This window comes from Mytilus galloprovincialis, chromosome 12 (genome assembly GCF_965363235.1).
Source record: "Mytilus galloprovincialis chromosome 12, xbMytGall1.hap1.1, whole genome shotgun sequence".
Taxonomy (NCBI): domain Eukaryota; kingdom Metazoa; phylum Mollusca; class Bivalvia; order Mytilida; family Mytilidae; genus Mytilus; species Mytilus galloprovincialis.
This window is the reverse complement of record NC_134849.1, coordinates 618,130-644,909: the sequence shown is the minus strand read 5'-3', so window position 1 is coordinate 644,909 and position 26,780 is coordinate 618,130. Positions and strand designations below refer to the sequence as shown.

Below are 26,780 nucleotides of genomic sequence, written 5' to 3'. Positions count from 1 at the left end.
GATTATTTGTTACTAGTATTATATTCCCTTGACCATACTGTACTGTCTGTCTGTCCGTCCATCCATTCACAATACTCAGAGACCGTTTGACAGATAGCTTGCATACTTGGTAGGATTATTTGTTAGCATATTCCATTGACCATATTGTACTGTCTGTTTGATTTGATTTTTTATGGGAGTTTTGAAACCTGGACTTTGACCTTTTTAGACAACTGTAACACAATGCCTCATTGTGAACAGTACTCCTCTGTGACTATTCAATAAAAAACTTTCATGCTTGGTAGGATTGTTCGCAGTTATGTGTAGTTTGCCATATTATGCCGACATGTTGATTGGATGATTTTGATAGGAGTTATGGAACTTTGACCATTTTTATACGACTGCAAACATTTTTTGCCGTCGTATATTGGTATTGACATTGGCGTCGTCATTGTCGTATCGTCGTAGTCGTTGTCGTCCGAAGACACATTGCTTTTCGCACTATAACATAAGTTTAACTGATGGGTCTTTATGAAATTTAACTATAAGGTTAAATACCACAAAAGGAACTTACAGGGATAAAACTTATCGGTCGCCCATCCGCCAATGGCAAGCATAATTTAACATGTTACCATGTAACTGTTAGATGCATATTTGTTTTTCCCCAAGAAAAATGTATTCAAGGACAGAAAATTCTTTAGTTGTCTTAAAAAGATATGTACACAGGGCATGAAGATTTCTATTTTGTAAATGATTTTTTTTAAATTAAATTTGATTGGTCATCTACAAAAATTAGAAAAAAATATAACATTTTCCCAAGCATCTAAATCACCTCCAGGTATGCTCAGAATGCAGGGTTTTGAGTCTAAAATTTCAAACCCCCCTAGCAAGTTCATCTCGCTTCCCGGGCTTCAACGGTGATAGTAAAAACAAATGGGCTACTAACTTTATGTCTGGGCTAACTGATTTTCAATTCTAGTAACCCCGGTGGCTACTGCCCTTTATAAGTTAAAGTCATATGAAACCTCAAATTAAAAAAAAATATGCATCTGTTTTTTATAACTAAATAAATAGTTTTCATTATAAAACTTTTGTACATATACTTTTTTCTGAGGAAAATTCTTTAATTTGTCCACATTTAGAAGAAGTTTACTTATTTTTAATTGCTTGCTTCCAGGAAGCAATTCGCCGACATATTTTCCGTATGCATAGTGACCTGAGCGTAACCCTCCTCGTAAAAATCCGGTGATCGCAATACGCATGAATCTGTCATTAAAATAAACAATTATCTGATTGTACATGTTAAACACGTGCTCAATACCCATGCTTTTTGTTATTTATTTACTATAAGGTGACAATCGGTAAACTTCGGCTTCAAAACACGGCATTTAATGAGCAGCCATATTTGTTAAATCATAACAGACAGAGAGAAAAAAATATATAATACAATATATATATAAAATAAACATATACATGCATTGGTTCAAGAATTGGAAAAACATTATTTTTCACCACTCACTCGTTTCATATGACTTTAAACTTTACCCCTGCGGAAGGCTGGGATTGCTTTTGGGGGTTATGGTACCAACAGCCAAAAAGGGGCCAAAAATAAGCATTTTTGTAAATTCCAGACAATCACTTGTGTGTTAGTGTATGGATCCCTCTGACATTGTACCACAAGGTTCCATATCTCAAAGGGAATGCTGGATGGATTTTTGGGGTAGTTGCCTCAAAATTTTAGGAATTAGTGGCCAAAAAGGGGCAAAAAACAAGCATTTTTTTAGTTGCAGGACAATAACTTGTGTGTAAGTGTATGGAACTTTCTGAAATTGTACTACAAGGTTCCATATCACACAGGAAAAGCTGGGTTTGAGTTTGGGGGTAATTACCCTATAGGTTAAGGAATTTGGGGCCAAAATAACAAGCATTTTTCTAGTTTCCAGACAATAACTTGTGTTCAAGTGTATGGTTCTCTCTGAAATTGTACTGCAAGTTACCATACCACAAAGGGAAGGCTGGGATTAAGTTTGGGGTGATGAATCATGAAGGGGTTCAAAAAATTGGGGGGGGGGGATTTTTTTTTTCCTTTTTTTTTTCTTTGAAATTTTCCATTTTAAGCTGGTTTTTTCTTATTTATATTTAAAAGCAAATAATAATGATATGGCAGGAGTTACACACCAAACAGGATGTTAAAATTATTATATTATTGAATTGTGCAATAGCAAGAAATTTTCAATTGCCTAGTATTGCCTAATAGCAAGAAATCTTCAACTGCACAATATTGCGCAGTAGCAAGAAATCTTCAATTGCACAGTATTCCGCAATAGCAAGAAATTTTAAATTGCACAGTATTGGGCAATAGCAAGAAATATTCAATTGCACAGTATTGTCCAATTTTCAAATTGGTCTACATATTACGTACATGGGGGGACATATACTTGCCTCTCAATGCCGCTAAAGTTATATTTGCTTAAGAGCAATAAAAACACATCTATTTCCATAGCACGTTTATTTCAAAGAGCCAGATAACATCACATGACAAAACAGCATCATTTTCATACAAAGGGACACAACTCTCACGACTAAACTACAAAACACATACGACCATACAATACAGATACATAACATCCCGCCCCACAAAAGAAAATTTCCCAAATTTTAACCACAATGGTGTATGTGTTTTATCCATATACAATTTCAAGGAGATGAAAAAATGCACTATAATAAATTCAAACTATGTAATTACTTCCATATATTAAGAGTAACAATTTTCCAAATAATCTTTGTTAATACATTTATATTAACTGAATATTCGTGGCTGACCAGTTCTCAATCTAGCATCCACACACACCAGTATCAACAATGCAGAAAAATCCGAACGTCTGGCATCTCGATCTCCCCCTTAGGACCTTATGCATGCATTACGTTCATTCAACATAAAAAAAATATGCATTTAATACATTTACTCAATCTAAATGGAAAATACCAGAATATTGTCATAAATGTAGCTGTATACAACACATTGATAGATAATCATCAGAGACCTTTAACTCTTAAAAATAGTAAATATTACATCAATGAACCACTTCATAAGTTACATATGCAGTCAAAAGAAAATACGACTAATTCTCCCTCTCTAACGTGTTCAATCTCTGATACATCACACTCACAAAATAAAATAAAGATGAAACAAATGAATAGCTCCAGAAATGTCAATATCAACCGAGGTTTTATTTATGACTATTATCTCACCGCTACTGACAATCCGCTATCAAATCAGTCCAACTGTTAACAGAAATTTAATGTATAAACAATACACAAACACCAGATAATTCATATAAAAATTGTTGAGACAAAATTGAATTCATAATTAAAGTCGGTGTTTTCCTTGTAGCTGGGTAGCGTACGACATGTACGACGAGATAAATCTCACACGTACCGTCTGTAGTATAATTTAAATAGTTCAAAACTGCAACACTATTTCTCTGTTAAATCCTTAATACACACATATAGGTCAAGCTGATTAGTCTAAAGATAATGCCAATTACTAAGCAATTATCATTTCAAAGTACTGCAAGATGAAAGGTCGGGACGTCACATGACACATGCTACAGTTCTCTACACACATAAACATACACAGCTGCATTTCTTGATGTCAGACTGACCAACGCCAAATTGCGGTTAAAATTTAATTGTTTGTGTAGAAATTTCGATCGCGTCCAACAGTCCAAATGAAAATCAAAGTTCAAATGATAATTATAAATAATTGCGAAATACTTCCGATATTTATTTTGATATGCATGTATATAATGTTGTTTAAAAACAGTTCCTTGAATTTTACCGTTTTCTTTTGTCGACGAAAAACTCCTTTGGTGACTTCTGAATAATAACTAAATCCAAATTAAATACATCCATCCAAAAATCGGTTCCAGTGTCAAATGCAATGGTACTGCTATACTCCACTAATTTAAAACGAAAAGTTCAACATTTCGGCAACATGGTCATATAAATTAATAATGGCGCCGCCAGCCTCGTAGTCTAGACTTTAAAAAGTTTGTTCTTCATCTTGGGGACAGCTCACATAAAATACACATATAAAGGGGTCGTTTTTAAGTCCTCCACCATATTACGTACATGGGGGGACATATACTTGCCTCCCCATGCCGCTAAAGTTATATTTTGCTTAAGAGCAATAAAAACACATCTATTTCCATAGCACGTTTATTTCAAAGAGCCAGATAACATCACATGACAAAACAGCATCATCATCATACAAAGGGACACAACTCTCACGACTAAACTACAAAACACATACGACCATACAATACAGATACATAACATACATTTAGGTCCAAAGGGTCCAAAATTGAACTTAGTTTGATTTTAACAAAAGTTTAATTCTTGGGGTTCTTTGATATACTGAATCTAAACAATTAACATGTATTTAGATTTTTTATTATGGGCCGAGTTTTCAAGTTGCTCCAAATCAGGGTTTGTTTGATTTCAACAAAAATTGAATATATGGGGTTCTTTGGTATGCTGAATCTAACCATGTATTTAGATTTTTGATTTTTGGGCCCCATTATCAAATTGGTCCACATTGAGGTAAAAAAAGTTCAAAATTAAACTTTGTTTGATTTCATCAAAAATTGAATTCTTGGGATTCTTTGATGATGTTGGATCTAATCATGTATTTAGATTTTGGATATTGGACCATAATAGGTAAATTAAAAAAAAATAAGTTCTTTGACAACATTCATTCTGTGTCAGAAACCTATGCTGTGTCAAATATTTAATCACAATCCAAATTCAGAGCTGTACCAAGATAAAATGTTGTGTCCATACTTGCCCCAACTGTTCAGGGTTAGACCTCTTTGGTCGTATCAAGCTGTGCCCAGCAGAGCATTTTATTAGACTATTGTAATACACTGACACCTTGTGTAGCCTATTGCTAATGACTCTAACTAATGCTACTCCTCTGATACAGTTTGACAGACAGCTCTCAAGGGCATACGATACAGTAAAGATCCCTCGTTGATATTTTTTTTTTTTTTAATTTAATAATTCCCGCCGTACACGACTATTGTGTTAAAGGGCCAAGTGAGCTTTTCTCATCACTTGGCGTCTGTGACGTACGTCGTCGTCGTCGTTAACTTTTACAAAAATCTTCTTGTCTGAAACAAATGGGCCAAATTCTACCAAACTTGGCCACAATCATTATTGGAATATCTGGTTTAAAAAATGTGTGGCGTCACCCGGCCAACCAATGATTAGTTGACCCCTTTAGGAGTAATTTCCCTTTTAGGTCAATTTTGAACCATTTTTCGTAAATTTTATATATCTTTTACAAAAATCTTCTCCTCTGAAACTGCTTGGCCAAATTAATCCAAACATGGCCAAAATCATCTTTGGGCTATGTTGTTTGAAAAATGTGTGGCGTGACCCTCCAAACTTACCAAGATGGCCGCCATGGCTAAACATAGAACATAGGGGTAAAATGCAGTTTTTGGCTTATAACTCAGAAACCAAAGCATTTAGAGAAAATCTGACAGTGGTAAAATTGTTAATCAGGTCAAGATCTATCAGTCCAGAACTTTTCAGATGAATCAGACAATCCGTTGTTGGCTTGCTGCCCCTGAATTGGTAATTTTAGGGAAATTTTGCTGTTTTTGGTTATTATCTTGAATATTATTATAGATAGAGATAAACTGTAAACTGCCATCATGTTCAGCAAAGTAAGATTTACAAATAAGTCAACATGATCAAAATGGTCAGTTGACCCCTTTAGGAGTTATTTCCCTTTAAGGTCAATTTTTAACCATTTTTCTTAAATTTTATATATCTTTTACAAAAATCATCTCCTCTGAAACTGCTGGGCCAAATTAATCCAAACTTGGCCACAATCATCTTTGGGGTATGTAGTTTGAAAATTGTGTGGCGTGACCCGGCATACCAACCAAGATGGCCGCCATGGCTAAAAATAGAACATAGGGGTAAAATGCAGTTTTTGGCTTATAACTCCAAAACCAAAGCATTTAGAGAAAATCTGACAATAGGTAAATTTGTTTATTAGGTCAAGATCTATCAGCTCTAAACTTTTCAGATGAATCAAACAACCTGTTGTTGGGTTGCTGCTCCTGAATTGGTAATTTTAAGGAAATTTTGCTGTTTTTGGTTATTATCGTGAATATTATTATAGATAGAGATAAACTGTGAACAGCAATAATGTTCAGCAAAGTAAGATTTACAAATAAGTCAACATGACCAAAATGGTCAATTGACCCCCTAAGGAGTTATTGTCCTTTATAGTCAATTTTAACCAATTTTCATAAAATTTGTAAATTTTTACTAACATTTTCCACAGAAACTACTAGGCCAAGTTCATTATAGATAGTAATAATTGTAAGCAGCAAGGATGTTCAGTAAAGTAAGATGTACAAACACATCACCATCACCTAAACACAATTTTGTCATTAATCCACCTGCTTCCTTTGTTTAATATTCACATAGACCAAGGTGAGCGACACAGGCTCTTAAAAGCCTCTAGTTTACTATTGTTATACACTGACTGAATGACACCTTGTTGATATTGATATTGACTCTACTAAATGCAACACTCCTCTTTGATATCGTTTGACAGCAAGCTCTGACAGCAAGCTCTCAAACTTGATAGGATTGTGTTTGCCATCATGGGTAGTTGAACATATTATACCACCATGTTGGTGCAGCTCTCATTTATTGGGAGTTGTAGGACCTTTTTTTATATAAATATATATGTATACCACAATGACACCATGTCTGGCCCTTTGAATCACAGCTCAAAATTCCTATCAATCTTGATTTACAAGCAAGGTCCTATTAAATGAATCAAAAATGATTATTGTACATAGACACGATAAAGAATAATGTTTTGAAGCATACAAAATTAACAGATATCGAACTATTTATTTATAGGCTGTAAGTCGACTGGGAGGTCAAACACTGTTTAAAGAGTGTCAAGAGTTTAAGGTAAAAATCTTAGACCAGTCTAATCAGGAAATTATGTTGGAAATCAAACAATCACTGAAAGAGATGAAAGAACTGAAACTTACAGTGGATAATTTGGGAATGGAACACTCTAGAGTGACAGAAAATCTTAGAGAGTTACAGATTTCCCACGATACTTTACAAACAGAACACTCAAAAGTTATGGAAATTGTGAAAGATCCAATACCATCGAACATCAAAGGTACATTATACTTATCTTTGTCCTCGCCAAAACTTTTTTTACACTTCACCAATGAGTCACTGGGTTCACCAATGAGTCCACACCATGATGAATGACATGACCATTCAACTCAAGATCAAATACGTAAGCATGTTCAGAGGAACCCAAAATCATGTAATAACTATTTTAATGATTTATTTTACAATTTGTTATATTTTTATACGACCACAAAAATTGAAAATTTTTTGGTCGTATATTGGCATCACGTTGGCGTAGTCGTCGTCGTCCGAATACTTTTAGTTTTCACACTCTAACTTTAGTAAAAGTATATAGAAATCTATGAAATTTTAACACAAGGTTTATGACCACAAAAGGAAGGTTGGGATTGATTTTGGGAGTTTTGGTCTCAACATTTTAGGAATAAGGGGCCAAAAAGGGCCCAAATAAGCATTTTCTTGGTTTTTGCACTATAACTTTAGTTTAAGTAAATAGAAATCTATGAAATTTTGACACAAGGTTTATGACCACAAAAGAAAGGTTGGGATTGAATTTGGGAGTTTTGGTTCTAACAGTTTAGGAATTAGGGGCCAAAAAAGGGCCCAAATAAGCATTATTCTTTGTTTTCGCACAATAACTGAAATAGAAATCAATGAAATTTAAACACAAGGTTTATGACCACAAAAGGAAGGTTGGGATTGATTTTGGGAGTTGATGTCCCAACAGTTTAGGAATAAGAGGTCAAAAAGGGGCCCAAATAAGCATTATTCTTGGTTTTCGCAGCATAACTTTAGTATAAGTAAATAGAAATCTATGAAATTTAAACACAAGGTGTATGACCATAAAAGGAAGGTTGGGTTTGATTTTAGGAGTTTAGGTCCCAACAGTTTAGGAAAAAGGGGCCCAAAGGGTCCAAAATTGAACTTTGTTTGATTTCATCAAAAATTGAATAATTGGGGTTCTTTGATATGCCGAATCTAACTGTGAATGTATATTCTTAATTTTTGGTCCCGTTTTCAAATTGGTCCATCTACATTAAGGTCCAAAGGGTACAAAATTAAACTTAGTTTGATTTAAACAAAAATTGAATCCTTGGGGTTCTTTGATATGCTGAATCTAAACCTGTACTTAGATTTTTTATTATTGGCCCAGTTTTCAAGTTGGTCCAAATCGGGGTCCAAAATTAAACTTTGTTTGATTTCATCAAAAATTGAATAATTGGGTTTCTTTGATATGCCAAATCCAACTGTGTATGTAGATTCTTAATTTTTGGTCCTGTTTTCAAATTGGTCTACATTAAAGTCCAAAAGGTCCACAATTAAACTAAGTTTGATTTTAACAAAAATTGAATTGTTGGGCTTTTTTGATATGCTGAATCTAAACATGTACTTAGATTTTTGATTATGGGCCCAGTTTTCAAGTTGGTTCAAATAAGGATCCAAAATCATTATATTAAGTATTGTGCAATAGCAAGAAATTTTCGATTGAACAGTATTCAGCAATAGCAAGAAATCTTCAATTGCACAGTATTGTGCAATAGCAAGAAATTTTCAATTGCACAGTATTGTGCAATAGCAAGTATTTTCAATTGCACAGTATTGTGCAACAGCAAGACATATCTAATTGCACAATATTGTGCAATAGCAAGAAATTTTCAATTGGAGTTATCTTTCTTTGTCCAGAATAGTAGTTGAATCAACTTAAATCATTGTTTTATACAATATACAATGTATATTCACTTTTACTACCAACTGATAAATTAAAACAATCTTTACCATTCAGTGATAACAAGCACTTTATTTTACATTTTAATATTTTATGATGTATTTAAATGAGTAGTTATTGTTGCAAACTCCATTAGAAATTTGGAAAAAAAAAATGGGGGGGGGGTTTAATTTTTCTCATTTCAGATTTCATAAATAAAAAGGAAATTTCTTCAAACATTTTTTTGAGAGGATTAATATTCAACAGCATAGGGAATTGCTCAAAGGCAAAAATAATATTTTAAGTTCATTAGACCACATTCATTCTGTGTCAGAAACCTATGCTGTGTCAACTATTTAATCACAATCCAAATTTAGAGCTGAATCCAGCTTGAATGTTGTGTCCATACTTGCCCCAACCGTTCAGGGTTCAACCTCTGCGGTCATATAAAGCTGCGCCCTACAGAGCATCTGGTTATAGTACTGATCCTTGGTTTAAAACAAGACAATATGTCAGTGTCTTACTAATAAGTATATTTTTTGAGGGGTTATTTTCAGTTTCGATTGTATCAAAACAAATAGATGTGATACGATGGCCAATGAGACAAATATTAACAAAAGACAGGCAGCTATACAACCACTGATCAGCATCCAGCCATCAACAATGAGTACAACAGATATTGTATAGTAAATTGTATAGTAAGGTATGAAAGGTTTTGAGATAACAAAATGTGAAACAACTTACACCATAGACTTATTTCACCATTTTATATCTGTTTTAAATGATTATAATTAATTCATATGAATAGTAAGTTTTTTATGCCCCGCCGTACCAAAGGGGGCATTAAGTTTTACCCTTGTCCGTACGTACGTCCCAAAGTTGGTTTTCGTTCTCATATGGGCAGAGGAATTGAGTAAAAATCTACCATTATCGCCTACCTGAAATGAATTGTGCATATTGAACAAGTAGGCCAATAACACAGCTTTGTCCTCGCCAAAACTTTTTTTACACTTTGTATGAAGGTGTATAACTGTATCATTATATGACTGTGTTGTGTTATGACCTTTATGTGACCTTGACCTTTAAGCTGATGGTCAAATTAGTTGATTTTTGGGATATTTTTTTATTTGGCGTTTCATATTTAGTATAAGGGTTCACCAATGAGTCCACACCATGATGAATGACATGACCATTCAACTCAAAATCAAATACTTAAGCATGTTCAGAGGAACCCAAAATCATGTATTTTAATGATTTATATTACAATTTGTTATATTTTTATAGTACTGAGCCTTGGATAACCAAGGCAATATGTTTTTGTCTTACTATTAAGTATATATTTGAGGGGTTATTTTCAGTTTCGATTGTATCAAAACAAGTAGATGTGATACGATTGCCAATGACACAAATATCGACAAAAGGACAGGCAGCTATACAACCACTGGTCAGCATCCAGCCTTCAACAATGAGTACAACATATATTGTATAGTAAATTGTATAGTAAGGTATGAAAGGTTTTGAGATAACAAAATGTGAAACAACTTACACCATAGACTTATTTCACCATTTTATATCTGTTTTAAATGATTATAATTAATTCATATGAATAGTAAGTTTTTTATGCCCCGTCGTAGCGAAGGGGGCATTAAATTTTACCCTTGTCTGTACGTACGTATGTATGTCGGTCCGTACGTCCATACGTCCCAAAATTGGTTTGCGAAATGTTACCAAATGTTATAAAACTTTTACACAATGATTATAAACCTCAAAACACAGATCAACTTTGAATTTTGGAGGCGTCACTTTAACCGTTCTAGAGTTATGCCCTTCACAAACGGAAAAATTGCAAATATTTTCGTTTCCGTTCACTAACTTTAGTTTGCCTCAACCAAATGTTATGAAATTTATACACAATGCTTATTACTACAAAATACAGATCAAGTTTGAATTTTGGTGGTGTCGCTTAAACCGTTCCGAGTTGTGCCGCTTTAGTTTCCGTTCTCTAACTTAAGTTTGCCTCAACCAAATGTTATGAAACTTATTTACAATGCTTATTACCACAAAATACAGATCAAGTTTGGTTTTTGGTGGTGTAACTTTTACTGTTCTAGAGTTATGCCGCTTTCGTTTCAGTTCTCTAACTTAGTTTGCCCCAACAAAATGTTACGAAACTTATACACAATATTACTACAAAACTCAGATCAATAACAAATTTGGGTAGCATCACTTTTACCGTTCTTCAGTTATGTCCCTTTATAACTTAATATGATATGCAAGCGGGGACATCATCTGTGTCCCATGGACACATTCCCCATTTATTTTATTTCTAATTAGCTACACTTAATATATTTTTCAGAGCTGATAAAAAAACAAATAGAAGACTGGGAAAAGAAAGACACCATGTTCGTGTCTACAAGAGCCAGTGATTATGTCATGGAACAGTTACAGGACAACAGTTGTTTGACTCTAACCGCCCCATCAGGAGTTGGAAAATCATTTATTGCAAGACATGCAGCACTTATTTTAAAGAAGGAAGGATACAATATAATACCAGTGGAATTACCAGCAGACATTAAAACTTATTATCACCCTGGTAAACAGACAGTCTTCATAGTAGATGATATTTGTGGAAATTTCACAGCAAATCAACAACAGATTGATAACTGGAAACAACTGTTACCTGTGATTAATACAATAATGGCAGACAAATGTTGTAAGATTATTGTATCTTGTAGGTTACAAGTCTATAAAGATGATAAGTTTAAGATATTATCACCTTTTAAATCCTGTGAATGTAATTTAATATCAGATAAGTTATGTCTTACATCTGTAGAGAAAACAAATATAGCAAAAATTTATATTGGTACAAGCATGACAGATATTGATGATTTATCTTCTAAATGTGATTTTTTCCCACTCTTATGTTCCTTATATCATGAAAAAGAAGATGTAGATGTCAAAGAATTTTTCAAAAATCCTTTAAATGTCTATAAACGTGAGCTAGACAGGTTAAGTGAGCATGGTGATGAAGGAAACTATAAAATATGTAGTCTTGCTTTATGTGTTCTCTTTAATAATCAGCTAAGTGAGAAATGGTTCCAGGGTAAAGTTACAAATGAACAACGAAATATTATAGAAGACACATGTGAGGCTTGTAAATTGAATAGAGGTACATCGAAAGCAAAACTTAAAGAGGCTATTGATACTCTAGATGGTACATTTATCTGTAAACAGAATGGTATTTATAGAACTGTACATGATAAACTATTTGACTTCCTTGCTCATTACTTTGGTCAGAAAATGATAGAATGTTTAATACACCATGGTGATAGTGCTTTAGTACATGAACGTTTTATTTGTCAGAAATCATCAGATGACAAGAATAGTAACATAGACTTTATTATAGAAATACCAGATGATTATTTAGAATCATATTTACAAAGGTTGATAAAGGACTGGTCAGCAGGAAAGGTGACAGCTGTATTCAGTAATAATAATATGAAAGAATCATCATTTAGACAAAAGTTAATACAGTACTTACTACAACTAGACAACTCACAACAAGTAACATTAGCCAATACCAAGGATACAGTGAGACCAAAGGAGAGCTATGGATCAGGTAATACTCCACTGATATATACTTGTTATTGTGGTTATACTGACATGGTACAGTGGTTGTTACATAATGGTGTGGATGTGGATCAATGTAGAGATAGTAGGGCTACTGGACTGTTAATGGCAAGTCAGGAAGGACATACTGATATAGTAAAGTTACTGCTAGAGAAGGATCCTAATGTTGATCTATGTAATAAGAATGGCACTAGTCCTCTGTTAATAGCAAGTGAGAATAGACATACCGATATAGTAAAGTTACTGTTAGAGAGGAATCCTAATGTTGATCTATGTAATAAGGATGGCACTAGTCCTCTGTTAAAAGCAAGTTATAAAGGACATACCGATATAGTAAAGTTACTGTTAGAGAGGAATCCTAATGTTGATCTATGTACCAAGGATGGCTATAGTCCTCTGTACATGGCCAGTCAGAATGGACATAATGATATAGTAAAGTTACTGTTAGAGAAGAATCCTAATGTAGATCTATGTCGCAAGGATGGCTGGAGTCCTCTGAATTCAGCAAGTGCTCAAGGACATACTGAAATAGTAAAGTTACTGTTAGAGAAGAATCCTCATATTGATCTATGTAGCAATGATGGCTGGAGTCCTCTGAATACAGCAAGTTATAAAGGACATACTGATATAGTAAAGTTACTATTAGAGAGGAATCCTAATGTTGATCTATGTGACAAGGATGGCAATAGTCCTCTGTACTGGGCAAGTACTAAAGGACATGCTGATATAGTAAAGTTACTGTTAGAGAGGAATCCTAATGTTAATCTATGTGACAAGGATGGCAATAGTCCTCTGTTATGGGCAAGTTATGATGGATATACTGATATAGTAAAGTTACTATTAGAGAGGAATCCTAATGTTGATCTATGTAATAAGAATGGCAATAGTCCTCTGTTATGGGCAAGTTATGATGGATATACTGATATAGTAAAGTTACTGTTAGAGAAGGATCCTAATGTTAATCTATGTGACAAGGATGGCAATAGTCCTCTGTTATGGGCAAGTTATGATGGATATACTGATATAGTAAAGTTACTATTAGAGAGGAATCCTAATGTTGATCTATGTGACAAGGATGGCTGGAGTCCTCTGAATACAGCAAGTTATAAAGGACATACTGATATAGTAAAGTTACTATTAGAGAGGAATCCTAATGTTGATCTATGTAATAAGGATGGCACTAGTCCTCTGTTAATAGCAAGTGAGAATAGACATACTGATATAGTAAAGTTACTGTTAGAGAGGAATCCTAATGTTGATTTATGTGACAAGGATGGCTGGAGTCCTCTGAATACAGCAAGTTATAAAGGACATACTGATATAGTAAAGTTACTATTAGAGAGGAATCCTAATGTTGATCTATGTAATAAGGATGGCACTAGTCCTCTGTTAATAGCAAGTGAGAATAGACATACCGATATAGTAAAGTTACTGTTAGAGAGGAATCCTAATGTTGATCTATGTACCAAGGATGGCTATAGTCCTCTGTACATGGCCAGTCAGAATGGACATAATGATATAGTAAAGTTACTGTTAGAGAGGAATCCTAATGTTGATCTATGTAACAGAGATGGTTTTACACCACTGATCAAGTCATGTATCAGTAACCACACCAGTATAGTACAGCTGTTAATGAAGTATAAACCAAACATTAATGCCCAGACCTATGATGGTGGCAGTGCTTTAAATTTCAGTGCACAGAAAGGAAATGTAGAAATAACACAGTTACTGTTAGAGAACAATGCTGACTGTAATATTTGTGGCCATAGTAAACAAAAAATTACAGATGCATTAAATAATGATCCATCCCAAACATTAGATGAATATAAACAACGATTATGTGATGACTTTCTACAGAATGCATTACCACATGTAGCAGAGTATATCAGTAAGAAGTCAATAGATTATGTCTTTGATGTAGACGCTGGTTCTTCTCCATTACACATTGCCTGTTTTATGGGTAGGTTAGATGTAGTCCGTTGTCTACTGGACTACAATGCTAACATCAACATGACAAAAGAAGATGGAATTACACCATTATTTTATGCATGTGAAGTAGGACATGAGGATCTTGTACTTTTATTGCTAGAAAAAGGAGCAGATACACAGATATGTAGACTTGATGGGAAATCCCCTTTAGACATTGCAACAGATAATGGACGTACATCTATAGTAATGATGTTTACAAATCACATAAAGGAGAACACACTTTCGTCTTAACTCTTGTTATTTTGTCAGTGGTTCTTTAAAACATGTGAAACAAACACTCCATGGATGTTGAAGAAACCTGCAAGGGATGTTGAAATGTTTTCTTTTAAACTCTTGTTCTTAACATGAATTCTATGTAAAAACCAAAGAATGAAGGATAGGTATGGCCACTCAATGTCACAGATTTTATTAATATTTTCCATATCCATTCCGTAGACACCAAAATAAATAAATATAACCATATATGACGAAAATAGATCTCGGTTGCCATGGAAACCATCAAGCATATTTTCGCTTTGAATACAAACAAGGAAATTTGGTCTACTTTGACCTCAAAATTAAAAAAAACACAATATCAGTGCAAAAATGGTGGTTTATTTTCATTTAACATTACTAGATATATATATTTAAACAATTAAATTGCTTTTTGATAAAAAAAAAATATTTTATGAATATTGCCACAGAATTTGTCATTTGGCATTTTGCCCAAAAAAAACATATTTTTTAATAAAATTCATCAATTATTTTAACAATTTTGCCCAGTACATACAAATATGGGCAATAGCACAAAATGATCTTCAAGACTATGAGAGTTCATACACACAAAAACATTTCTGGAGAAATGTTGCCTCTAAGTACAGTGATTGCTTGAAAAATGCATATTTAAGCACTTTTTCAGTAAAAAAAAAAAATCGAAAAAAAATCAACAAAGTAACAATTAATGTTTAAATTTTTTTTCTTCACATTTCTTCATTTATATAATAAAACAGTTTATTCTGAATAATAAAGTTTGAAACTAATTGCATGGTTGCCAAGGAAAACCATCATAACGAGGATTACAACCAGCTTAAACTATAATATTAAATAAAATTTAGAATTCTGCGTCATGGCATTATGAGCACATATTGCAAGGTTATTTGTCCATTTCCAAGTCATAATGTGTGCACTTGTCATATAATTCATTAAAACACATGTTATTTCACAATACATAATAAATGTATGAGCCATCATGAAATCAGATTTTTTTCTGATTAGAACAATAAGAATGCAATCACATATGTTCAGGGTCACTTTTAATTTTCTTGTAGTAATTCAAATAAAATGGGCTTCACTTCAAATCATTTGTTAAATACATACATTTCATTGGCCTAAAAATCTGTAAAAAATCTACGAATGAACTAGAAGCTGCTACACTAGTTTAATTTTAGTGATGCAATTTATTATTTTTCAAAACATTTGCCTCAATTAGACCAATCAGAGAAAATTCTGTTAATTTTCCCCAAATAATTTTTTTAAGTTTTATGGAAACTTCTCCATCAATAAAATCTTAAATCATTTCTCTTTCTTGTGAATTAACTCTTCTATAAACTTGTTTTATATCATAAGAATACATTATTTTCTAACATTTCTATATGTGCCGATTTGTGGGTCTATTCATGTGAACTGACAATTGAAATTTCAGTCAAATTTATGTTTTATTCTAACTTTCCTAATTTTCTCAAAATGACACAAATTTTCTTAATAGAAAAGGGTGGAGGTAGTTTAAAAGCCTAAAACACCACTGAAATATATAACAAAAGCATGAGCCTTCATGAAATCAACTTTTTTTTTAATAAGAACAATAACATACATTGTAGGTTCAGGGTCACTACTATTTCCCACAGTAATGCTCATTTGACATCAATTTTCAGTTCCATACATTCTTTTGGCCTTAAATCAAGATAAAATCTAAATTAAATCTAGTGATAGCACTGAGAAGAGGCTACACTAGTTCCACTTTTGTGGTACAATTATTACATTTCAGCATTTCTTTAAATCTTATCTGATGCAGCCCTTCTTACATAAAAGAAAAACTTGTTTCATGCACCACAATATTTTTTTTTATTAAGTGACCCTGAACGAAACCACATCATATCTAAACATGAGAAAGAACTTTTTTTTTCAGACCAAAGAGTTTTTTGTCAGCAGATGCTGCTGTAAAGTCATTTTGATCCTGTATATCATTTCTTCTGTCTTTTAGAGCAAGTCTGGAAAAGTAACTAGCCACTTGTGAAGTTGTCAAAAAGTGTTCCCTTGTAAACCTTTTCTGACCATCCTTTAGAATATATGGCATATCTCTGGAAACTTTGGCAGGGTCTTCTTTATTCCCAGTAACTTTGCCAATGTTAAACTTTTCAGACAGATACTGTTTTTGGGCCTCCGTGAACAAAACTTTGGGTTTTTTCACTTTTAATGCCCATCCTCTTTCCTCAGGTACATCAGTGGTGTTTTCTTTTTCCAAGTCATCAGACTGAATAGTGATGGCATTAATGGTCTGAAGTTTATTGTTGTACATTACTTTACACCTGTCTACTACTTTTTTCTCCACATGCACATTACAATTGCCAAGAAGAAGGTGATTATCTAGTGATGTCATTGTATTGAATGATCTGTCACAGTCATCATTAGAGCAGTTAAACACATGGTCAGATGTTTTTCTTCTTTTAAAAGCTGGCTGGGTAGATTCATCATGTGCCTCAGATTCATCATCTACTAGAATAAAAAAAATATTCATTTGATATCCAATGACTAAAAAGGAAAATACTGTTTATACACAATAGTATTCATATTTGTTGAGAAACAGATGTAAGACATAACTTAACTGGTCACTCAAGTAAAAAGTGTTGATCAGAGTGACCAAATCTTATAGCACCATTCTTTGGAGGTTTTCAGTACTCAGCATTGAACTAATGCATAATCAGTTCCTACCTTACGTTTGATTTTTTTCAAAGAAAATGGATATAGAAAAAGATTCTTTTCTTGAAACCAATATATTTGATTTGCTTGATAAAGCATGATTCAACATCTTTTATGACAAACAGGTATTTTATACTCCAGATGAATCTAAAATATATTACAAGTTTCTAATTGTTTTCATCAACCTTGGTCCAACCATATAAATGAAATGTCATATCATATCAGTATAGTCATATTATCTGGTATATAAATTAGATAAATAACAGACAGACCAAACATCAAGAAAACCATTATGTACCTGGTGGAAGAATATCAGGAATAACATCAGATGACCATGTGTGGACAACATTCAATTGTAGGCATGTAACTGCATTGTTTTTCCATGGTATCAGCTTCCCTGAAAAGAAAAATTTCATTAAATGATTATGAACATTTATTTATTTTGTTTATATAATGTTAAAAATCATAAACTAAATCAAGGTTAAAATCAGAGATAACAAAGCAATTTTGACGTTTTATTTACTTCTCAAAATATATTTTTCATCGTTGTTAAATGCAAACCTATGTTATTGTTTCCTTTTAAAATTATCTCATTGTTCTACACAGTCTAAACAATTTTTTTTTAAAGTATCCTTTTAGTCAGGTTAGCAATTAACAATTAATCTTTGAAAACAATTATTTTACAACATACCTGGTCCAACTTTGTATGCTCTCCACACCTTTAGCCCATCAGAGCTGAATTCAAAGTTGCTGAGAGTTGAAATGTTTGGAATGGGCTTTACATGAATTTTTTCAGCATCTGCATCAATAACTGGTGTCACAACTTTGACTCTATACTTTCCTTTTTGTTGTAGATCAATAGCCTGTAAAAATAAGAAGAATGTAAGATATATATCAAATACAAAATCAGTTCAGGGAAAGATTTCAGGATCCCTTAAACATTTTTACTTCAAATATAAATAACGCTAATGTACATCATTAGTTTTTTCTCTTAAAATATATACAAATCTAAAAAAACTATACCTCTTTTGTCTCAATGTCACAGATTAAATTTGCAAGTCAAAACGTTTTAACTGTACCATCAATGCATTTATATCACACATGGATTGATTTGTGTCAAATATAAACCTCGCAAGAGAAAGAGTAATATGCATTAATTTTAAAAGACTAATTCTTACCCTCTTCATTGCAGATGCATTCAACACATCATTTCCTTCATTAACATGTCTTTTGATTGCTGCCTTGATATGGGACGCCTTACGATCGCAGGGGCCTTTTCCGTCCTGTGCCTCACAAAAGTTGTAGGACTTTATCAAGTTTGGCAGTTCTTGATAAAGAGCATAGATGGTGAAGGTGCTTTTATAGCAGCCAGCATTATCAGACCATATGTGTACTTTGTTAATATTCTTGCAGTTTACCATATCTTTGACTGTATCTGCAATCAAAACAGCTGTCAGTTGAGAGTCTTGTGGGGTCTGTGCATCTAATATGTGCACATATGTGTCCAGTATAAAGTTGCCATCTTTTTTTGTAGCACATACTGTTATATGCCAGTTTATTCCCCTTTTACCAAACCAATCTGTTTGACCCTCCCTAAATTTCCGAGGGAGAAACTTCATGGCCCAGTCTGCAACCAAAAACATTTCTCCTTCCTTCAGATTTCCTGTAATATCTGCACGAGCACTGTCTTGAACTTTTGTTCTCAATATATGTGACTTCAACTCCTTAATTGCATTCACAGATTTTTCAACCTAAAAAAATAAACAGAATATTATTTCAAAAAGCATTTTAAAACAACATTACAAACATTAATTGTAGATTTCTCATTTACAAACTGATTTCATATAGTGGTCCATACTAGAGCTGGGATAATATATTTTTATGGCAGTACACGCCTGATAACACTCTTAAACAAAACAAAAATCTTGTATTTCCATTCTAGTACAATACTGATCATGTTTGTGTCATTGTTTAAATATGTATATACATCATACTGTAACATGTATGCCCATTTTGTATTATGGAAGAGTATGTTGCTTTCGGCTTTGGAAAGAATTTTTTACCATGTTTACAGGGATTGATGCCTCTTTGAAATTCAGAAAAACAGCCATACAACTTTTACAAAAGTGATCCCTATGGTATATGTGATGATTTTCATGCATTATACAAACAAATAAATAAGAGTGTCAACTGTCTAAACGCCTTATATGTACTGGTAATTAAACGTAAAACCAGTCTGAAACAAACTTTATTCACTAATAAATTATATTGTTTCATACCTTGAACAAGTATGCCTCTGGGTTGTCCCATCCCACATCAGCTGTCTTGGTCAAAATAGTTGACAAGGTATGTTCCAGCTGATAACACTGTGGACACTGATGTATGTGATCATGTGGGCACTGGTCTTCAAAAAATACACTACCAGTTTGGCTAAGGGCATGTACAAAACAATGGTCTGCAATAGTTGATGAGGTTCTAACATGCATCTGAAAATAAAATGAAAAACACTATTGGTCTGTTGGACTATTTTCTGTAATTGTATTAATAACATTTTTTTTAGAGTTTCAGCAATTGGCCTTCTTCAGTTCTTTATTTTGCCTCACAATTACTTGATTTAAATTTGTTCAAATTGGTTTATCTATACAATTGTAATAAAGTATTTTCCCTATTTGAATTGTGAAAACAAGGATTATTTATCAGGCCAATCAAGTCTGTCAGTGTGTCCAGTCCATGGAAGTGGGGATGGGGGGATACATTTTTATATTAACCTGTTTTGATCTTTTTCATTGTATTGTTAACTGTTAATGGCATTTACAAATAAAGTCTCCTATTATAGGGTCCTCTTTGAGCAAGTGGTAATAATGATATTTCTATTTAGGTAACAGTTCATTTTGGTCATCTTCGTGGTTTGTTTTTCAACTATGTTGATTTCTTTGAAAAATGTTTGGCAATAATTTGGATTTAATTAAAGCAATTCCTTACTTTCGTCCTCTTTCTAATAAAGGATTTCCAGTTTTTGATACCAGTTTTTTTTGCTGAAAGACTTATCAGGCATTGGTTCACCATATGAAGTAGATCATTATATATATTCAAGACACCAATAACTCACCTTATAATCTGTCTTTAGATAGTGCTTTGCTTTCAGTAGGTTTTCTATGGTTTCCTTCCCATCATTGTTCATTGGAATTTGGTTCACTATGTTTTCTAACTCACGGAAAGCTTCACCTGCTTCTGCAACGTAGTAATCTACACCTTCAACAGATTTACGGACTGCTGCACTGCACTCTGACAAAATCTTATACATGGTACTTTCTCCTAAAATAGTATAATAATTTAATAAATTGTACATTTATAAAAATAACATAATTGTTAATTATTAATTCTTTGTACATTAGTAGTATTTTGTCACATTTTTTTCTGATGTACATAGTTGCCTTTTATAGCTGACTATATATGGTATGGGCTTTGCTCATTGTTGAAGGCTGTACGGTGACATATAATTGTTAATGTTTGTGTCATTTTGGTCTTTTGTTGATAGTTGTCTCGTTGGCAATCAAACCACATCTTCTTTTTTATATTAAATTGAATTGATTGTTTCAAATATATCTAGTTTTAACCCAAATGGAACAAGTAGTAGAGGGAATGGTTGAGATTTTATAATATGTGTTGAACCATTGTTAACCTCACTACTATTTATGCCACTCCAACTTAAGCCAGGAGACAATGCAATTAGTTGTATTAGTCTATGAATTTTTTTAACACTTTATAGTCAATTATAAAACTTAAAAAAATCGTCAATAAGATACTTCCTTAGATATTTCAGCTAACACACACTTACCAATTGCATTAAAATTTTCTTCTTCACATATTCTAGAATACTGTTTGACAATGGTTGCTGGAGCTAAACATCTTATAACATATGGAGTCTGAATTAGTTCTCCTGATGATAGTGTCAGTGTTTTCTCACCCAGTGGCAAGTCCTTAATAACATGGCTTGATGTGATGAAGTCCAAAAAGTGTTCTAGTTTGGCATCATCCACTCTCCCTCTTGTCTGTTTTTCTTTTGCAACAGGTGCCCCCACTCCAAATTCCTTAGCATGTTTCTTTGCTGTATAAAACTTGTGGCTCGTCAAGGATGGAATTTTTTTATTAATGTCCTCAAATTTAGAATGGCTTGATAAGATAGAGAGTATCTGACACCTCACTGTTGAAGTTTCTGCCCTCATGTAGCTTTCTACAAGAGCATCAATAAATTGTGGAGAATCAATTCTTGTCATATTTTTTTCCACTTTTGAAAAAATATTCTCTTTTAACTGCTCACCTTCTCCTGGGCACATTGTCTCTAAAAGAAGAGAAAGGCATTCATTTGCTTTTTCAGTGTATCTTCTTTGTGTCCTCTCACTTGAATCACTCAATGGCTCTCTAATTTTCTTTACTGGGCTTGTGTTACATGCTTGAAGAAATTCATTAAGCTTTCCAAGACGATCAATGTTAGCCACTGATGCCTCCGATGCTTGACTGTTTTGGCTCTGCTGTGTTTCCTGACTGGATACATTGCTGTCCTGAAATTATAAGGCACATTATAAATGAATTTTTTTCAACAAGAATGAGTATTAACTATATATAGACCATTTTTTATAATTTTTGCTGCTTACAATTATTTCTATCTATAGTGAACTTGGCCCAGTAGTTTCAGTGGAAAATGTTAGTGAAAATTTACATATTTTAAAAAAAATGTTAAAAATTTACTATAAAGGCAATAACTCCTTAGGGGGTCAATTGGCCATTTTGGTCATGTTGACTTATTTTTAGGTCTTACTTTGTTGTACATTATTGCTGAGTACAGATTATCTCTATCTATAATAATATTCAAGATAATAACAAAAAACAGCAAAATTTCCTTATTATTACCAATTCAGGGGCAGCAACCTAATAACCAGTTATCTGATTCATCTGAAAATTCCATGGCAGATAGATTTCGACCTGATAAACAATTTCACCTCCTATCAGATTTGCTCTAAATGCTTTGGTTTTTGAGTTATAAGCCCAAAACTGCATTTTACCCCTATGTTCTATTTTTAGCCATGATGGCCATCTTGGTTGGTTTGCCAGGTCACCGGACACATTTTTTTAAAATAAGATACCCTAATGATGATTGAGGCCAAGATTGGTTAAATTTGGCCCAGTAGTTTCAGAGAAGATTTTTGTAAAAGTCAACAAAGCCGGACACCAAGTGAGGAGAAAAGCTGACCTGGCCTTTTGTGCCAGGTGAGCTAAAAAAGCAGTTTTCACTATGGTTTTGTATCTCAATAATTCATTTCAAAATTAATTAATTATGTTGTACTCAATTGAATAAATATTAATAATCAATCAATACTAATTATTATGATGGTCACTTTCTTTTTATTTTTAATTTGACTATTTATGTAACATCCATGGTAGCTAATAAATACATACATGTGCATTTTCATAATATTCATAGCTGTGATCAGGCCTTGGTCTCAGGAAGAATCCGTCAGATGATTCTGTCTGTTGCTGCAGAGGGTCCTCAATTCGACTCTAAAAAAAATTTCTTGGTTTGAATAAGCTATAAACATTAAAAGCAACTATGATGTCTATAACAAATAAAATACTAATTCCTTCCGTTCAAGTCTCTTTATTCAGGTACAAAATAAAAGATAAAACACACTAAATTCTACTATCAAAACTAACATTTAGTGCTATAATACAATTCAAAAGTGCATCTATCATAACATTTACAGTAGTAACATACACTTGTTCTCTTTCAAAAAAGTAATATCATGAACATTTACGGTAAACAATTGCCAAATTATCAAGGTCAAGTTTTATCAGTTTTACATCAATTAAACTCAAAATTTCTAACTTTTTACATGAAAGACAATTTATCTGTTGTAAATTAAAGAAACATACCATATTGGTTGACTCTGGTATTCCTTATTTTCATCATAATCAAAGATATTCACCAAGCACTTTTCGTGCAAATTACCTGAAGGGTTCGTTAGAGTAAAGGGAAAGTAACTTATCTCAAAAATAGAATATCACTAATTACCAAAAAAATACAATAGGCAACAATATTTTTTGTTATCAAATTTGGCCACTACAGCAATGTTACCGGTTTTCTGCCTAAACTAGATCGTTCAAATTACTTTATTTCTTAAATGGAAAAAATACAGATCTAGCTTTTGGTTAATACACGAAAATTTGTTCACAGGCCTCCATTTGCAGATTTAATATCTTATCATAATTTTTATAGTACTGAAATCAGTCACTGCAGATACTGAGTAATTTTGTAGGTCTTGCATCAGAGGCAGATGAACAATAAAGTGTTCTTTTTTTGTAATGGGTTTTCCTGTATAGCAGAATTTTGTACTGTTCGATGTACATTTACTACATATCTTTGCATTCCAAACATATATGAAGGGTTGGGGTAGGACATTTTTCAGACGGACTCTCAGATTGAGTGTTCTTATGCTCAGGATTGATCCTTTCGGGATCAGGGATTTCTTTTTTCGAATTTCAGGATGTCTGGATTTAAATTGATTTAAATTTGTGAACTCTGCATTTCATGTATTTAAACCCGGGATTAGGTCCCCTCCCAACACCCTCATATATACTAAAATTATGTTGTAAGTTTATACAATAATACTTACAGGTACTACTTCAACTGATTGATTAATATCAGAGTTACTTAAGCTATCTCTAAAGATTTTTCCTCTGCATGATGTACAGATAGCTATAATATAAAAAATAAAGCCAAGATACAAAAGTGAAATTTATTATTTTAATACACTGTACTGAGATCTTTATACATAGCCTTAATTTTTTGGTCGAAAAATATGTAATGAAATTAATGCAGATTGAAAAACAAGAATAATCAGGAGACAAATACTGTTGTTGGCTATTTACAAATCATGATTTAGGCAGCAACCATATAACTTCGAGGTGGGGGGGGGGGGGGTAATGTTATGAAATTTTTTGTGGCATGAAGAGCGTAGAAATTTTTCAACTTCTACTTCTATGTGGTTAATATGCAGTTGAAAATTCCAATAAGTAACGCAGATATACTGTGCGTGTGTGTCAACCAGTACAAGCCAAGTTAAAAATAACAAATACTTTTGTGTATTTACAGGAACAAAAACAAATAAGATTATGTGATTTTTACAACAACTGTACAGTGTTAAAGTCAAGTATCAATGGTTACGCCTGGAACTGACACACACAGACCTGAAAGGCATCTGTTGATACTTTATTCCTACACTAAATTTTAAAAAGTACATGCTAATTATACTATATCTTGGGAGTTTAAATTAACGTTGAGCCTAAATTAAATAATATAACTCAACATCAAAATTAGTCATGCTTATGTTTAATATTGCATTGAAAAGCACCTGCTTAAAATTATGATTCCTTAATCTTACAACATGTGATTTATTTAGTATATCTCTTGCCATTTTAATACTACATTACTTTAAAAGTCCCTATATTAATTAAAATAATGCATGTATATAAATTCACGACTTGTTGTAAATACACTGGTTTTTATGGTGGAGGATGCTGTTCATTCATATTTCACAGAGAATTTATAGTGTGTTTTAATGTACATTAACTGTTTACATTTATCAGTCTCATCCGAGTGCTCCTAAACAGGAGGGAATTACGAACGAAAAAGGGGGCTTGGATCATGGGATGGCACTTTCAATTTTATTATTCTTTCAGTATTCAAAACCATTAGATAAGGTTAAATCTGCATTCATATTTGTTTTTTGTCATCTAGAGTGCCAGAAGATTTTTTTCCCCATCAAATTGGGGATCATAACTTTTTAGATAAAAATAAATACCCCCCCCCTTTTTTTTTAAAGTTGAAAGGTAGATTTCCTTACTGGAAATTTAAAGACTGTTGAAAATCCTTTAATGAATAAGACTTTACACACAAGGTTATATATGTGTAAGAGGTGTACTTATAAAATGTGAACTTACGTGTACCAACTGGCAAGACTGAACCATATTTCTTGCTTATCTCTTCCACTTGTTGGCTGGTCAAATATCTGTCAGCTTTCAATTTTCCCGATCTTTTTTTGTTTTTCAAATTATGTGAGGAAAGATGTAAAGGAATGCCACAACACTTAGATTTCTTTCGCAGACGATTCTGTTCCTGCAGTTCATTGAGATGACTTTGACAAATTATAAAAGATTCCGTAAATTTTGTAAAAAGTAAACCAGACTCTGTCAACAGAATTGTAGATAAAGAAGTAGGAAATGAATTAACTGGATAAAAAGTTTCTAAATTTGAGCAATTAACTGTGGAATGGAAAGACTGAAAACTACACTGTGTGTCTGCTGCCATTTGTATCCAATGTTATTATGATACATTCCAACCTCCAATTGTAAAGAGGAAAATCAAGAACCGTAACTCTCTGCAATTTACCTGATTTGTGCAATACTAATTCATTTATTCTAGTTCATTAATGTTGGTTTCTCCATTAATTTTACTTTTTCATTGTCTTACAATGTATTGATAGATCTTTACCAACTATTTGATTTATATCAAATCACTGGGCAAATACCTTTTTATTGTCCTTCAAATGGAGGCATACTGTTTACAGTCAACACCATAATATGCATGTTATAAATGATATAACTGATGGAAGCGAGGTTTTTCACATAAGAAATCACCAAAAAATATAAGAGAATCAGAAAATAACCTTACTTCGTTATAACTTTTATCCGTTTATTTAAAATTCTGTCAAATGCCAAATCAGCAGATCTGTAACTAGGGACTAGATTTCCATGGCAACCGTTGCTATGAAAAACTTTTTAACACATTTTTTCATTTTCTTTGGTCATTTTAAGCTATAGAACAGAGTTTCATAAAAATCTGTGACATTCTGTGACCAAACAATTTTGATGGTTTCATAGAACTGATATTAAGTCAGTGGATTGTTATGACATGCAAAAATCATGCAGCAGATGAGAAAAAAAAACTTCTTTTTTGTTTTCTTGTTTATTGGTTTTTGTTTAATATGTTTAATATTTATTGCTATGTATTCCATTACTTTCTCTTCGTTTCAAATTTAGCTTCATATTACATGAATATTTCTAAATTTTATGACCAGGAATAGAAGAAACATTTAAGATTTAAATGCAGTAGAATTATTATTATGTTGATGTACCACACTTAGTAAATATTGTAATTCTATCATTACTTAGTTGTTTTCGATTACTTCTTTCTGCTTGATAAGTCAGGTCATCAGCGATAAGTTTTTGTCTTTAATATTTGATTTTTAAGCTAAACATTCCA

The 26,780-nt window shown here is 32.8% G+C and overlaps 2 protein-coding genes across 11 annotated transcripts in view; one reads left to right on the top strand and one right to left on the bottom strand.

Annotated features, from left to right (window-relative positions):
• The window catches only part of LOC143054464 (uncharacterized), a 286,121-nt gene extending 271,150 nt beyond the window's left edge, over nucleotides 1-14,971 (top strand). For 5 of the 8 annotated variants that reach the window (XM_076227482.1, XM_076227480.1, XM_076227479.1 and 2 more), the window contains 2 exons: nucleotides 6,934-7,207; nucleotides 11,244-14,971. In XM_076227482.1, coding sequence (XP_076083597.1) covers nucleotides 6,934-7,207; nucleotides 11,244-14,737 — 3,768 coding nt within the window. In that variant the 3' untranslated portion in view covers nucleotides 14,738-14,971. The remainder of the gene's footprint in view (nucleotides 1-6,933; nucleotides 7,208-11,243) is intronic. The other 3 variants (XM_076227475.1, XM_076227476.1, XM_076227474.1) reach the window with 1 other exon arrangement.
• A 109-nt stretch (nucleotides 14,972-15,080) lies between these two features.
• LOC143054467 (uncharacterized) lies at nucleotides 15,081-26,394 on the bottom strand. Of its 3 annotated transcripts, none has more exons than XM_076227486.1 (10): nucleotides 25,460-26,394; nucleotides 24,133-24,215; nucleotides 22,919-23,020; nucleotides 21,300-22,023; nucleotides 20,571-20,776; nucleotides 19,741-19,947; nucleotides 18,640-19,212; nucleotides 18,153-18,324; nucleotides 17,760-17,858; nucleotides 15,081-17,257 (listed from the first exon to the last, which is right to left on the bottom strand). In XM_076227486.1, exons 1-10 carry the CDS (start codon nucleotides 25,824-25,826, stop codon nucleotides 16,641-16,643), a joined length of 3,150 nt encoding a protein of 1,049 aa, XP_076083601.1. In that variant the 5' UTR covers nucleotides 25,827-26,394; the 3' UTR covers nucleotides 15,081-16,640. The 3 variants fall into 3 exon arrangements, with proteins under 3 accessions (XP_076083601.1, XP_076083602.1, XP_076083603.1); XM_076227487.1 differs by having other exon boundaries at nucleotides 15,081-17,254; nucleotides 25,460-26,393; XM_076227488.1 differs by lacking the exons at nucleotides 24,133-24,215; nucleotides 25,460-26,394 and adding an exon at nucleotides 23,393-23,932.
• Nucleotides 26,395-26,780: the final 386 nt, after the last annotated feature.